Genomic DNA, 14113 nt, shown 5'->3' with positions numbered 1-14113 from the left:
ATAAAAGTCACACCCGTGTGATGTGAGGGGCGCTCTTGTCATCCTACATCATCATACATCACATTCAGTGCTCAGCCAATCATTTCCTACACACAAAGATGGGCATAGGAAGGGCTAGCGCCCCTCAAAAAGCTTAACTAACTCCTTCTTCTTCTGTTTTAGCTATACTTTCACAGTTCTGAAACTGACTCTGAAACAAATAATACACTAAACTAAAACTCAGGCTTTTCACAAAATAACAACTAAACTAAACTAGCAAACATTTACTTACATTTAAAATGAAAGTAAATCTGAACTGTAATTGAAAACAGAATAACAAACAGGACTAACTAACCTGGCGTGGAGCGCCACGGGGGGCAGCAGAGAGGGGGGCAGGCGGTGGTGCAGAGCCATGGTGTTGGGCAGCGAGGGTCCGCTGGGGGGTCCGGGGATCTGCAGCAGGTGCGGCAGCTCCAGGGATAGGGCCCGTCGGTCCCGCCGCGGCACAAACTGACCCGAGATCAGAGGCGGAGGGGGCAGGGCGCAGCGGAGAGCCACGGTGGCGGGCGGAGGAGGAGAGAGCAGGGACTCCTCCTCGTGGTGGTGGCGGTAGTGGTGGTGATGGTGGTGCGGGGACGAGGAGGCGCGGGGCCCCCGCACGCGGAGGCTGCCCCCCACCACCCCGCCCAGGTCCCCCAGGCCGTAGCCGGGAGGCGGGGAGGAGGACGGGGAGGAGGAGCAGCAGGGATGACCTCTGCCCAGGCTGTTCCAGCTGGAGCGACGGGCCCACAGCGCCTGGGGGTGAGGGGCCAGCGGGCGGCCCCAGGTGTGGTAACCCCGACCCACATACTGATGGACGGACGGACAGACAGACAGACAGACAGACAGACAGACAGACAGACAGACAGACAGACAGACAGACAGACAGACAGACAGACAGACAGACAGACAGACAGACAGACAGACAGACAGACAGACAGACAGACAGACAGACAGACAGACAGACAGACAGACAGACAGACAGACAGACAGACAGACAGACAGACAGACAGACAGACAGACAGACAGACAGACAGACAGACAGACAGACAGACAGACAGACAGACAGACAGACAGACAGACAGACAGACAGACAGACAGACAGAATTAATATAGACGGATGTCATCATCTCAACAGTGACAGCTTTGTGAAAAAATGTCAAGCCAAAGACATTGTGTGTCTCTTTGCTTTGACATAACATGAGTGCATTCAATTAATTTTTCACAAATAAACAGACATAAGACAACACCGTGCAGGGAAATAAATATAAAGTGCAGGGTTATACAGTAGTTCATAGTGCATCAAATGTTGCCGGTGATTAAAGTGCCGGTGTCACTAGGAGGCAGGGGTGGAAGGGAAGCCAGAGTCATTGAGTAGCCTGGCAGCTGAGGGGAAAAAACTTTGTCTGTGGCGGACTTTCGTAGCCTTCGGCAGCCACAGTCTTCTCCCAGAGGGGAGCAGGGTGAGGAGGCCGTGGCCAGGTTGGCAGGAGTCGGCCATAATCTTTATCTCTCTTCAGCACCCTAGAGTCGTGCAGGGACTTGAGGGAGGGCAGAGGGCGGCCAATCACCCTCTCCGCAGAGCGGAGGGTTGGTGTGTGTGTGAGTGTGTCTAATTGTGAGCCATTTAAATGAAACATAAAGGGTTGTGTACACTTCCCTATACGAGTAGAAGCCATGTGGATACCGTTGTTGCGAGCGTTCAGTGAGAAGGCAGACGTTCACTCACCACAGCCCTCTGCTCCAGGTTGGCCCTGCCCAGAGTGATCACACTGTTCTCCCCCGTGTACAGAGCTGCAGGCATGTCCAGGTGGCCATTAGGAGTCAGAGTACAGATCTTAGGGTCTGCAGTGGGGAGGACGAGGGAGGGAAGAGAAGTGGGGGCAGGTGAGGCGAGATGGGAGGGAGGGAGAAGGAAGTATAGGAAGTATAGTTGGAAGGGTGAGGATAGTATGGAGGGAAGGAAGAAGGGAAGGAAAAGGAGGGGAAAGGGCCATTAAAATGAATAGCATTATTATATTTAAAGGTTTTATGACCTCAATTACACCCACTTTGAACATTCAGTGGATTTTCTGTGGTCTGAAGTTTTCTTTGGGGTTTTTTGGGCCTTTTGAGCTACAATGAAAACAGGCAACACAGTGAAACAGTGACATCTGCTGGCAAATCCCATTGACATATATGGGATTTGCAGTAAGTGATGTCACTTACTGCCGGCAAATCAGAGCACCTGTTTGAGCCAGAAAACCCCAGATCACAGAAAATCTACTGAATGTTAAAAGTTCATGTTTTTTGGGTGCAATTGAGATTAGAAAACCTAAAAAAAACAAGAACAATTCCAAAACTTTTTTTTAATGTCACAATCCCTTTAATCTAAGAAGACAAAAAAACACATCCCTCTCTGTCTCTGCTGTCCATTTGTCCTATTCAAACACACTACTCCCAATGCGTCTCAATGTAGCCAGTGGCTACAGCTGGTCCAGGTTTGATAGCATTATCCTGCCCTCACAGGACACAGGAATGTGCGCTCACACTTCCACAGCTCCCGGACATGCCTTTTTAGATGAAGGTACCGCGCGGATACGGAACATAAATAAGCATGTTCTTCTTCTTCTTTTTTTTTTAAATCACACACGTGTGAACTGAGTGGTGCAATTCCCCCCCCCCCCCCCCCACCTCTCTCTCACTCTCTCTCATTAGAGACACTACCCCTCTCACTGTTTCTGGCGCCCCCTACTGCTATTATTAAGTCACATACTCATGCTCGCACAGGGGTAGACACACACAAACTCATGCTCGCACAGGGGTAGACACACACAAACAGGTACGAGGACATTGCAAGCTGGTTGTAGGAGTGGTTGCACCACTCAAAAACACTGGCATATCTGTGATGTGTAGTTTAAAGCTGCAACCCCGGAACTCTTGTCCTACCCGGGGTTAGAACCCTGGGTTATCCACAGCCTGTTTTTTAACAGAGGCATGACATTTCCATATGAGTTTTCTATGAAATGGCTCTCGTTAACCAGTGGTCCTATACCCGACCAAAGGTTCTAAATGTTTCGATAGAAGAAGAGAGACCAGCTCAAAATACCACAGTATAGAATGTGATGTCAAGTACTGGTATAATAGCTGAAAACCTCACAAGATGCTGCCACATACATTGAACTCAATGGAAGGCTTATTATTACTGTATTAATTAAGATACTCTGCAGTAGGGCTGGGTGCAATTACCGCAATACCGCCGGTATGTAACGCATACCGCGGTGTCGGGTTCATTACCGCGGTTAAAAAAAAAAAAATTAATGAAAAGTGTATCATAATAAACAGTGACGCTCAGTCAGTCATGTCATACACAGTAATGAGCAGGATAATATGTCTAAACAGGTATATGCTACCTTAGAATAGATCTAAGGTAGCATATACCTAGGCCTAGACCTATTTGACAGTGCATAAACAGCATTGCTTTGACATTAACGACCATCAGCTGGACGGACACACACACACACACTCACTCTGCTGTGGGCAGTTCAGAAACCCGTCCACGACCACCAGTGACATCATCGTTAGGCAGATTGTTTTTTAAACAAGATTTATTTATGTGAGAATAGTTTATCAGACTATAAAGATCAGATTACATAGAGCAGTGATTCCCAAAGTGGGGTCCGGGGACCCCCAGGGTCCTTGAGGCAGTTCCAGGGGGTCCCCAGGGAAATGATGGTTTAGAACCAAATGGACCCTTATGGGTCTGTAACTCTGAGAGTGTACAAAAGGAACCAAATGGACCCTAACAGGGTTTATTATCGTGAGAATGATGGCTTCCATTTTCGCATTGCAACTTTTCAGGACTAGAAAGCCTGCAGTTTGTATTATCTTGGATTCTCCATTGATGTCACTGTTGGGTGGGTTTCTGAACTGCCCACAGCACTCCTATGTGACACAGGCCGAGTAGAAAAAAAACGTGACATTTTATCATGATTATTAGTGAGGACCTATTATAAAGATAGGTTGAAAAGTGGTCTTTTAATGATTACCGTCATTATGGTAATCTCACAATTAATATCGCACACACCATACCTGTAACTTTTTTTAGCCATTATCTTTTTCACCTAAACATCATCATTGATGTTCATTGTTTATTCTTACAATGCTCTGGATTTTTTTTTACAAATTTTAAGTAATATGTAATATATATGTTTGTGATCATTAGAATGTCTAGAACATGTACATCCATTATTGTGAAAGATATCCCCCAAATGTAAATTATTAATTTATTATTATTATTTCAATAATTATTATTTTCAAAATCTTTTTATTAAAGTGTTGTGATAAACCCAGGGGCAAGCATTAAACAGAGACATATCAAATATTAAAATAAAAAATAAAACTCCATGCCCTATCCCACCCACCCACCCCCCACCCACAATTATTTCAATAATTATTATAAATGTGCATAACATTTGCATAAAACTTTTAACATAATTTCCTCTGCAAAGTCCTAGTAGCAGTAGTAAGGTTGAAATCTCTTTTTTGCAACTAGAAATATATCCGGGTCTTGCAGGGTTAAATATTGTTTTATTCATAGGGATTTGACACTCCCTCATACCCAAAATAGGGACACCGATAATGTGGTTAAAACATTCACACAGCACCAGTGTAAAGGCATGCACCCTTAATTAATTCACTAAGGCAGAGATTAATGAGAAAAACGACCGTATTCCATAGAATACTTTTAGGCCATTGATCCTGCTCCAATCCAGCTAGGTATTCTTAACAGCCATTCATTATATGGAATTCAATTTCATAATTCAATGGAGCATAAGTTAATGCTATTCCATATTCAATACAGTGGAATGTCATATTACCGGACAAGAGCAAATAGATGGTCAGTGAAAATGTTAGCATTCTTGTTTTCAGGATCACTAATTAGTTTGGTCTCATCTGCAGTGTTTAATTACGTGTAACACAAGATCAGAAATCTAAATACCAAAAGTAACAAAATATGTTTTGCCTCAAGCTATCTCTGGCCAGAGCCTTATCGCAGAAGTCATTGGATACTGTAGGTGAAGCAGTGAGCTGAAGGTGAGTGAAATTGCCCCTTTGTGCATGGCAGGATGATGTGATGATGGGGGAGTGAGATAGTCCATGTATTTTCTAGGTTGGTGATGTATTGTAGAGAGCAGAGTAGCGAGCAGAGTTCTCGCACACAGTGGTTTAAAACAGGGAGTGAGTGTGCAGTCCTGACAGAGGGGGAGGCCTGGGCCATGGCTCAGTGGTCCAGGCACCAGGGGGGAGGTCAATTCCACAGTTTGAGAGCCAGGCGGGAGAAGAGTCAAGACTAGAGCACATGCTATAATGCACTATTCACGGACCATTGTTTTTCACTTTTGCTGCTTAGACAATCGGCTTGAGTCGTTTAGCCAAAATGCTCATGGGATTTGCACTGGAAGCCAGCCTGATGTGATGTGATGTGCCAAGCAGCTCTGCATTGCAGCCTGTATTACACTTGGCTGTGTCCCTCTTGCTATGCCGCCAGTGAGGGATGGGGAGGGGAGGGGAGGAGAGGAGAGGAGAGGAGAGGAGAGGAGAGGAGAGGAGAGGAGAGGAGAGGAGAGGAGAGGAGAGGAGAGGAGAGGAGAGGAGAGGAGAGGAGAGGAGAGGAGAGGAGAGGAGAGGAGAGGAGAGGAGAGGAGAGGAGAGGAGAGGAGAGGAGAGGAGAGGAGAGGAGAGGAGAGGAGAGGAGAGTACTTGGCTTCTGGGTGGTTTATGTATACTGTATGTGAAAAGCCTTGGGGATTGGCAATAAGAAGAACAGCATATGTTTTATGTATATCGAGTCTGTGTGAATGTAATGATTATTTTGTATTAATTATATTGATATATAGGCGCTGGTGCAAAGAGACCATTAATTTTTAAAGAACGTTGCGTTTTCATAAAGTTGGAACATTTCTGAAAGATACTTTAACAGTACTCCCTACAGTAAAGTGCTGCCGTTATATAAAATTAGTCACCAAACATAATGGTCAGATAAGAATAATTTGAAACTGCCAAGATGTATAGTTTTTCTGTCAAGGTTCCACTGTTGTGCTGTTTTTAACCCCTTAAACCCTGGTGTCCCTACTTTGGGCATGTCATTACAGGAAACATATTTCAAACATTTCAGAAGAAGAAGAAGAAGAAGAATGCTGCCTGAATGCAGCAAATAGATTGGTCACCGTACTGTACATTTTTGCATTCAAACTACAGAGCTACAAAATCATGTACCGTGCTTAGATTGACCGAAACGTTTTAGAACTAAAACTAATTTTAAGTAAGTTACGGTAATAGTTACAAAAATAAATTAATAACGTTGGATTTGCGCCACCAACATTTCATAATGAATCATATAAACAAATAATTGCTTACTCGGTTTCCAACTTTAAAACGTGAGCTCTCCCTTTTGTTTTAGAACAAGAATAGTAACAAAATATAACAAAAGATGTTGTTGTGCTCAGTAATCTGGAGCCAGATCCCTATCTCTAAATGCACTGCATGTGAACAGAAGCACTGCGCACAGCTCCGGGACTGTGGGCAGATTTAGCTCTAAATCCCTCCTCTGACCACCACTGAACCATTAGAACAGCCACAAAGCTGGAGCACAATTAGAACAGTAGTGGAAGACCCAGTTCAGCAGTAACGACGTGAGGATTATGTGTCGGGGGGGTTTCAGACAATAACAGACTTCAGAGGGAGAACCAGCTGTGTGGAGAGCCGCTCTAACCTCCCTCCCCAGTGAGATAAACACCTTTCAGCCCCAACCAGACGGAGATAGCCCAGCCTGAGGAGGCCAGGCCTCGAAATATGTCAGTGGCTGATGTGTACAGCTGTAGCCTTTAAGGAGGTGAACATCTGTGGGCCTGCAGGGCCGGGCTGCATCCCGGGTGCCGAACAGGCTGTTGATGCTCCCGGGCTTCAAGATTTCCACGGCACAGAGGGACGGAGTGCCCACCTCCCCTGCAAGCCCTTCAAGGACCTCTGGGGGTCCCCGCCGGAACGCACTTTGAGAACCAGTGCGGTAAACAACAAGTGTTGCGAATAGTCGAGGATAAGCAGATCATCAATGTCACTCCAGCCAAAATATGTTCTCTCTGCCACTGCCAGGCAGGCAATATCTCAGTAGCAATAACCAAACAAACAGACTGAGGGACAGTTAATTGCCATCAGGCTGCTGAACCGGCTGGGCAATACACTTGCCCAATTGCACTAATTGCACTGTGTTCGGCTACGCACACCGGAGCGCATTCACACAACGTATGAGTTTGTATTGCACAGTGCGCTATATCCGAAAGCACCCTTTATGTATACGGTAGGCCTATCGTCGCTGTTGGATGGAAACCGTTGCTTTTGAAAACATTAATATAGTGAAAATAGCTAGTAGTACTACTACAACTGCTTTTGCATGTCAATCTTGTATGATGACGTATGGCATTCATTTACGGAAAAACAAATGTTTCTCACATTCATTTATATTTGATATCCGCTGATATCAGTCTTTTATTGCACACAAGACTATAAGTTTATTGATTTTATTCTTTTGAGTGAGCACCGTAATACCGTATGTCTATTCTTGTTTTGACATTTGATACGTAGTTCTCTTTTTTCTCTATTCTTATTATTATTTATGTAACTGCAATTCAAATTATTTCACCTTCTCCTTTACACCTGTAAACTTGTTGTGTTGAAGTACAGGCTCATTTTCTTCCCTGGAAGGAAATTGGATAAAGTCCAATGCCGCTGTGCATAATCACAATTACTTTTGAATATGCCAGATCACATAGTCCAATCCCCCAAAGGAGAAGGTAGGGAATGTTTTTTTCTATGGTGTTTACATTTGAATACAAGGTGGCCAATTTCATTCAAAGCAAACAATGTTCTCTCCTCTTCACCAACGTAGAGTGAATCCTATTTTCTCTTTTTATCAAGAAGGAACAACATAAGCTCGTCGCTACTGCTGCTTGAACTTGCTCAGCCGATTTCTTATAGTGGCTATTGAGCTCCAAACTGAACTCCATTGTTAAAGGAAAGAATGCGATTAAAATAGGTTACATCACAGTAAAATGAGCATGATTTCTTTGCATCATTTTGCACACAGCTTTCACCTTTTCCTGAACAAACCGGTGAGCAACTGCTTTAACACACAGTATTTTGTGTGTCTTAAGTACCAGGTCTTATTACTTAACTTAAGACCTGGAGGCGTGATCAATGCCATTTGGCTATACACTGACACGAAACAAGACAGGAACGCCCAAAAACGTCACAGCCGGTTTTTTAACAAGACAGGAACGCCCAAAAACATCACATCCGGTGTTTTACCCCGGGCAGAATTTTCTATGGCTGCCAATGCAACTTTTTCCAATCCTTAATCACATACGGCAAACACCTATGCCGATAATATCTAACTTGCGGAGGTAACGTGCCTTGTCCGCGGGCAACAGATCTTTCAACGTATGGCATTGCAAATACGTTAGATAATCGCTACTCTGCGCAATATTGTTTTGAAAATGCCGCAAATTGCATTGCAGTGAACGAGAGCAAATCACAAATCACAAATCTTACCCCGGGGGGTGGGCGGAGCCGCGGAGTCGCAGCTGACGCCCCTCCCTCCGCTCTGATGACGCGTTGTTATGTCAATGTATTCTGAGTGGCCAAAGAGCATTGACCACGCCTCTAGGTCTTAAGTTAAAGGGGGGATGACACGGCCCTCGGGAGGTATTAAGGCTATTAAAATTAGCATCTTGGATCATGACGTCAGATCGGGAACGCACAATTTGACCAATGAAATTGATCTTGTATCTGGGCTAAGGGCAGAGCGGCTCTGGGCTCTGCGAGTTAGCATTCCTGGTGGCTATCAACTCATGCTAGTGGTTTTGAGGTCACTTTTAGCTTCATAGCTGGGTGAAAGTTAAAAAAAAAAGAAAACGCTCGAAAGTTTTCGTTACAATGACATTGAGTTGACGTGTAAGTTTTAGGGTAAACTGTTGCATAATCGCAATTTCGCACTCGGAGTCCCATGCTCTCCGTCTCCCCCGCTGACATGGCCTCAAACACGGGCAAACTCCGCAGCACGGAGCCCTGGAGCTTCACAGGTTACCACTGCACTGCCTGTCTAGCGCCACTGTGCCGGGCTAACCTGAGCCCTCTCTCTCTCTCTCACACACACACACACACACACACACACACACACACACACACACACACACACACACACAATAATAATAATAAAACGCATCACAGCGCGACAACTTGTGAAGATTAGATATATTCGAAGAAACTAGCATTTAGGAACCACTGGAAAAAATAACAAGTATCTGTGCGCAACTTGGAGCTCTCCAATAGCCACATTCAGAAGGCATGTGATGTCTTCGTCACCACCAGAAGTATGATGAAACTTTCATCTCATTAATCATTGACATAGCGTTATTTAGGCTATCAACTTGTATGGGTGATCATTTTATGTATATCAAATATTATATTAACTCAAGGTAATTAATGCTACAGCTCTGAATATAAATGTCAGAACTGGTGTAAAATGGAGAATAAGCCTGTTGCAGTGTTGCGCACTGAAAACCAGAACAGGTACGCTCGCCCCTTTTCCAACTCACCCCCACGAAAAGTGAAGAACGGTCGCCCTAGAATTTCGAAAAGTGAAAACGGCTTGCCCCAAAGCCATTAATAGCACGCTCCCACAGTGTGGTTATCTCGCCCCACAGCGTGGATATCTCGCCCAAAGCACGGATATCTCGCCCCATGTTTATTTTACCTTATTTCTCATATTAGAACCTTTAGAATCAATGTTGTTTGTCAAAGGAGAACATTTAGAACCAGTTTGTTGTTGGTCAAATGAAAATGATGCATGGTACCCAGGGGGCAAACCACCCTTTTTTTAGGAAACTTGCATTTGCCATGACCTCAAAGGTTGTCCACCAGAAATAATATCTATGACCCCATAGGATCACAACCTATATGGACAACCCGGTAAATTTTTTGCTGGAAATCCAATATGGCCGCCATAATATTAGCACCCAGAAAATAGGTTTGGCTCTAACTTCTGAACCAGATGAGCTAGAAATGCAAACTTGGTGTCTATTTCATGGTTTCTGACCATGAGAGACTCAATGGAATACCTATTTTTTATTATTGGGTGTGTCTGGACCCTTATTGTGCATATTTACAAGATGGTGACTACCGTTCTTCACTTCTCGTGGGGGTGAGTTGGAAAAGGGGCGAGCGTACCTGTTCTGGTTTTCAGTGCGCAACACTGCAACAGACTTATTCTCCATTTTACACCAGTTCTGACATTTATATTCAGAGCTGTAGCATTAATTACCTTGAGTTAATATAATATTTGATATACATAAAATGATCACCCATACAAGTTGATCATTATAGCCTAAATAACGCTATGTCAATGATTAATGAGATGAAAGTTTCATCATACTTCTGGTGGTGACGAAGACATCACATGCCTTCTGAATGTGGCTATTGGAGAGCTCCAAGTTGCCCACTGATACTTGTTATTTTTTCCAGTGGTTCCTAAATGCTAGTTTCTTCGAATATATCTAATCTTCACAAGTTGTCGCGCTGTGATGCGTTTTATTATTATTATTATTATTATTATTAGAGAGAGAGAGAGATACGGAGGGAGAGAATGGCAGTGCGTAACCGAAGGAAGGCTCTGGGTGTTGGTGACCGGGGGAACGTGGGACTTGAGCCCCTTGCACCACCCCCACCTCCTCTCGCAATCTCCCCGTTCTGATGTGCCTTGTCTCCGGCCAGAGTTCAAGTCTCACCGCGGCCCCGGGACACGCGATTGCGATTATGCAACAGTTTACCCTAAAACTTACACGTCAACTCAATGTCATTGTAACGAAGATTTTCGAGCGAAAATATATATTTTTTATGATACTTTCACCTAGTATGACGCAAAAAGTTACCTCAAAACTAGTAGCCTTTAGTGCGCTAGCCACTTAGCTCGCCTAGATGCTAGGTCACGTCAGAGCCTGAGATATAGTCACGTGCTGTTTGAAATCGTTTTCATTCAGACCACGTGATGTACCTTATCAGCAATGTTAATCTCGGTCCGTGACATCCACCCTTTAAGTAATAAGACCTGGTACTTAAGACACGCAAAACACAGCCCTAACTCTTTCTGGGTCCATATATCCTTCTTTAGAGCTACAGTATGAACCAAATTGACACTAAATGGATCTGTCAAGAGTGTAATTCTCAAACTAAAATTAATACTGAGGATTTGACAGTGAAGATTGAGATCCCAGACAGATACCTTTCCTTTGGCAATGTAAACGTATGTTTTCTCATGCCAATAAAGCGCCTTCGAATTGAATTGAATTGATACAATCTATCAATTTGGGATCTGTGGCCTAGTCTAGAGGTCAGAGAGTAAGGTGGTCAGCAAGCTCCTGATGAAGTTTGATATGGTGAGCATTGCCAAATAATAAGAAATATTTTGAGACTTTTAAACCTCACAACTTTCAACCAGACGTGCTTTTTTGTGCATGTCACTGCATTTTCCAAAACTCTTCAGAAATTGTATAAAAATACAAACTAGGGCGCAGGTGTTTTAAAATATCCTGAATAGCTTTATGCCCAATGATTTACACTCATTCTTGTCCCCCTTGTCCTTTCTGAGCCTGTTTAAAGCTGTCAAAAAAGAAGAAAGAAAACTTCATAACGTGTGCGCGTGCAGTCATGGTAGTGATGTGGTTACCTGAGAGACGGAGTGTGTCTTTCTGCTTGTCAATCTCCTCAAAGTTACAGGAAGACCTGTCATCATCAGAGTATGACCGGTTGGCATCACCCTAAATCAAGAGACACAGCACAGCGGGAGGGAGAGAGAGAGGGAGAGAGACAGAGAGAGAGAGAGAGAGAGAGAGAGAGAGAGAGAGAGAGAGAGAGAGAGAGAGAGAGAGAGAGAACAAAGGAGGACAAAGAATGAGAGACCGATACAAAAGATAAATGTACGAAAAAAGACGAGGTGGGAGAAACGGTAGTGTGAGAATGAAATAGATTTTTATAGAGCGGCTAAAGGAGACACAGTGTACGGGAAGTGGCAGTAAAAGTGTGTACCAATTGCTGGCCCTGTGCTCATTTACCCAGCGATGCAAAGGGCATGTTTCTCCTAAGATTACCTACTAGTTTATATTGTAATCTGCCCAACTCTAAAAAAGAAAGCAACCAATCGATTGGCCCTCTGGCAGAAATGTATACTTTCAGAGTTGTATTTATGTTGAATGAAAACTAATTTGTAAAAAGGACACGTCTGTTCTTCAACTTACCTTCAACTTTAGTCTAAAGTTTGCTTCCAAGACTTTACATTAGAACAAAGGGCTATATAAGTTTGAGATATTATTATTATTAACAACTAACAATGTCGTACAATTAACTATATTCCATAGAGCGTAAGTGGTTAAAGGCAAGTGGACAATAAACAAAGTCTAGTTGAAAAACACGCAGCACAGGGTGGTGCAGTCGGTAGCACTGTTGCCTCACAGCTAGAAGGTCCCGGGCTTGATTCCCACCTAGGATGCTGTGAGCACTGTGTGCGTGTTCTCTCTTCCATCAGCGCCCATACCCTTGGTTGGGTTGGCGAAAGGGCCTTTCTATGTGGAGTTTGCATGTTCTCCCTGTTTCCCCTATAGGAACCCTCACAACTAATATGCAGTAATCCTGGTCTCTATAGTGCCTCCACCTGGTCAGCTGGGGGGGAAAGGAACTGGGTGGAATAACCTGTTCCTACCACGAGCTACGTCGTACTGGGGGAACTCCCCCCTGTCAGGTGCTCAGTTCGGTGCTCTCCCCAGGTTGGCAGAGGGAGAGTAGCGCCCAGGACTACAGCTTAGGTATTGGCAGCAGGTGAAAATGGGTTACAATATCGTGGGATAAAGACTTCTTGCTGCCTGAGAAACAGTCCTAGTTTTCACAATGTGCTTGAATTTTACCTTTCAATAGTTTTCTTTATTTTACACTTTAAAACCTTTAAAAATGCAATTGAGGAGCTTCCTATTTTGTGATATTACCACATAAACAGACATTAATTTTCCAACAGGGCACTAGGATAACAGTCCATTATCGTGTCATGACTCATGAAAATTGCCACGCCATTCGTCTAGTCTGGATGTCCTCATGAGTCATGAGGACATCCAGACTAGACGAATGACGTGGCAATTTTCAAAATTAGGTAGATTTCTTCCCGAGAGCCGTACAATGGCTGCTCACTTGAGGACATTAAGCCCTCCAGCAAGGGCGAAATCCAAAACAGCCGACTGCCGCGTCGGTCGGCAGGTCGGGCGGTCGGTTGGTACGTCCGACGGTTGGTTGGTACGTCAGACGGTCAGGGCTCCGAGCCCTGAGGCTACACCCCCTGGACATGACACTAGTATGTCGCAGGGCGGTCCAGGGCCATTTTTGAGGGGTGCTATAAACGCTTAAAAACCTGACTATGTGTGCAGCATTAGTCTATCTCAGCCTGTCTATTTCAGTGACGTCATGTGGGACATCATCATCATCATCATCATGATAGGACCCAGGGGTCCTAGAGGGGTTCCAAAATGTAGTTAATATACCATCAAAGTAAGTTCATCAACTTCAACCCTGCAGTATATACGTCAGCTATTTCAAAATAGCCTATGTATAATGCAAGGAGAAAACCTGAAACGTTCAACAAAATGTGGGGCTCCTTTCTCGCTGCTCTGCCTTCATTGACTCCTCTTGGTTATGTCATTTACAATGCTGTTCCTGCGAAGAATGTTGTAATCAATGCTGCCATTCTGGGGTGGGGGAAGGGCTTGTGGAGAGTCTTTTTGGCTTTTTGTTAAAAACAAAATCTTAAAAAAGATATATACTGTAAATAGCCAATTTATAAGCTCACAACGTGGCCCACCGTGACACCTTATGTGCGTTTGCAACAAAAATCTTGCCTAAAAACAGCCTAAACCCCCAGCGGCTGCTGGTAGGTAGGTAGGTAGGTAGGTAGACGTTTACCTCGGCCTGGAAGCCCTCCACCAGGATGGCCACCAGCAGGTTGAAGAGCACGTAGTCCTTA

At 44.3% G+C, this 14113-nt stretch overlaps 1 protein-coding gene across 1 annotated transcript in view; it reads right to left on the bottom strand.

The window, feature by feature from the left end:
* The window catches only part of LOC310868625 (voltage-dependent T-type calcium channel subunit alpha-1I-like), a gene marked incomplete at its 3' end in the record, with an annotated part of 246639 nt that overhangs the window by 67441 nt on the left and 165085 nt on the right, over positions 1-14113 (bottom strand). Inside the window, exons 16-18 of the mRNA XM_083779083.1 lie at positions 11780-11870; positions 1748-1863; positions 335-828 (exon numbers count right to left, since the gene is read on the bottom strand). Coding sequence (XP_083635209.1) covers positions 335-828; positions 1748-1863; positions 11780-11870 — 701 coding nt within the window. The remainder of the gene's footprint in view (positions 1-334; positions 829-1747; positions 1864-11779; positions 11871-14113) is intronic.

Source organism: Protomyctophum parallelum (genome assembly GCF_964188405.1).
Source record: "Protomyctophum parallelum genome assembly, chromosome: 13".
In the NCBI taxonomy this organism is placed as follows: Eukaryota; Metazoa; Chordata; class Actinopteri; order Myctophiformes; family Myctophidae; genus Protomyctophum; species Protomyctophum parallelum.
Note: the sequence above shows the minus strand (reverse complement) of the source record. Positions and strands in the feature narration are given on the sequence as shown.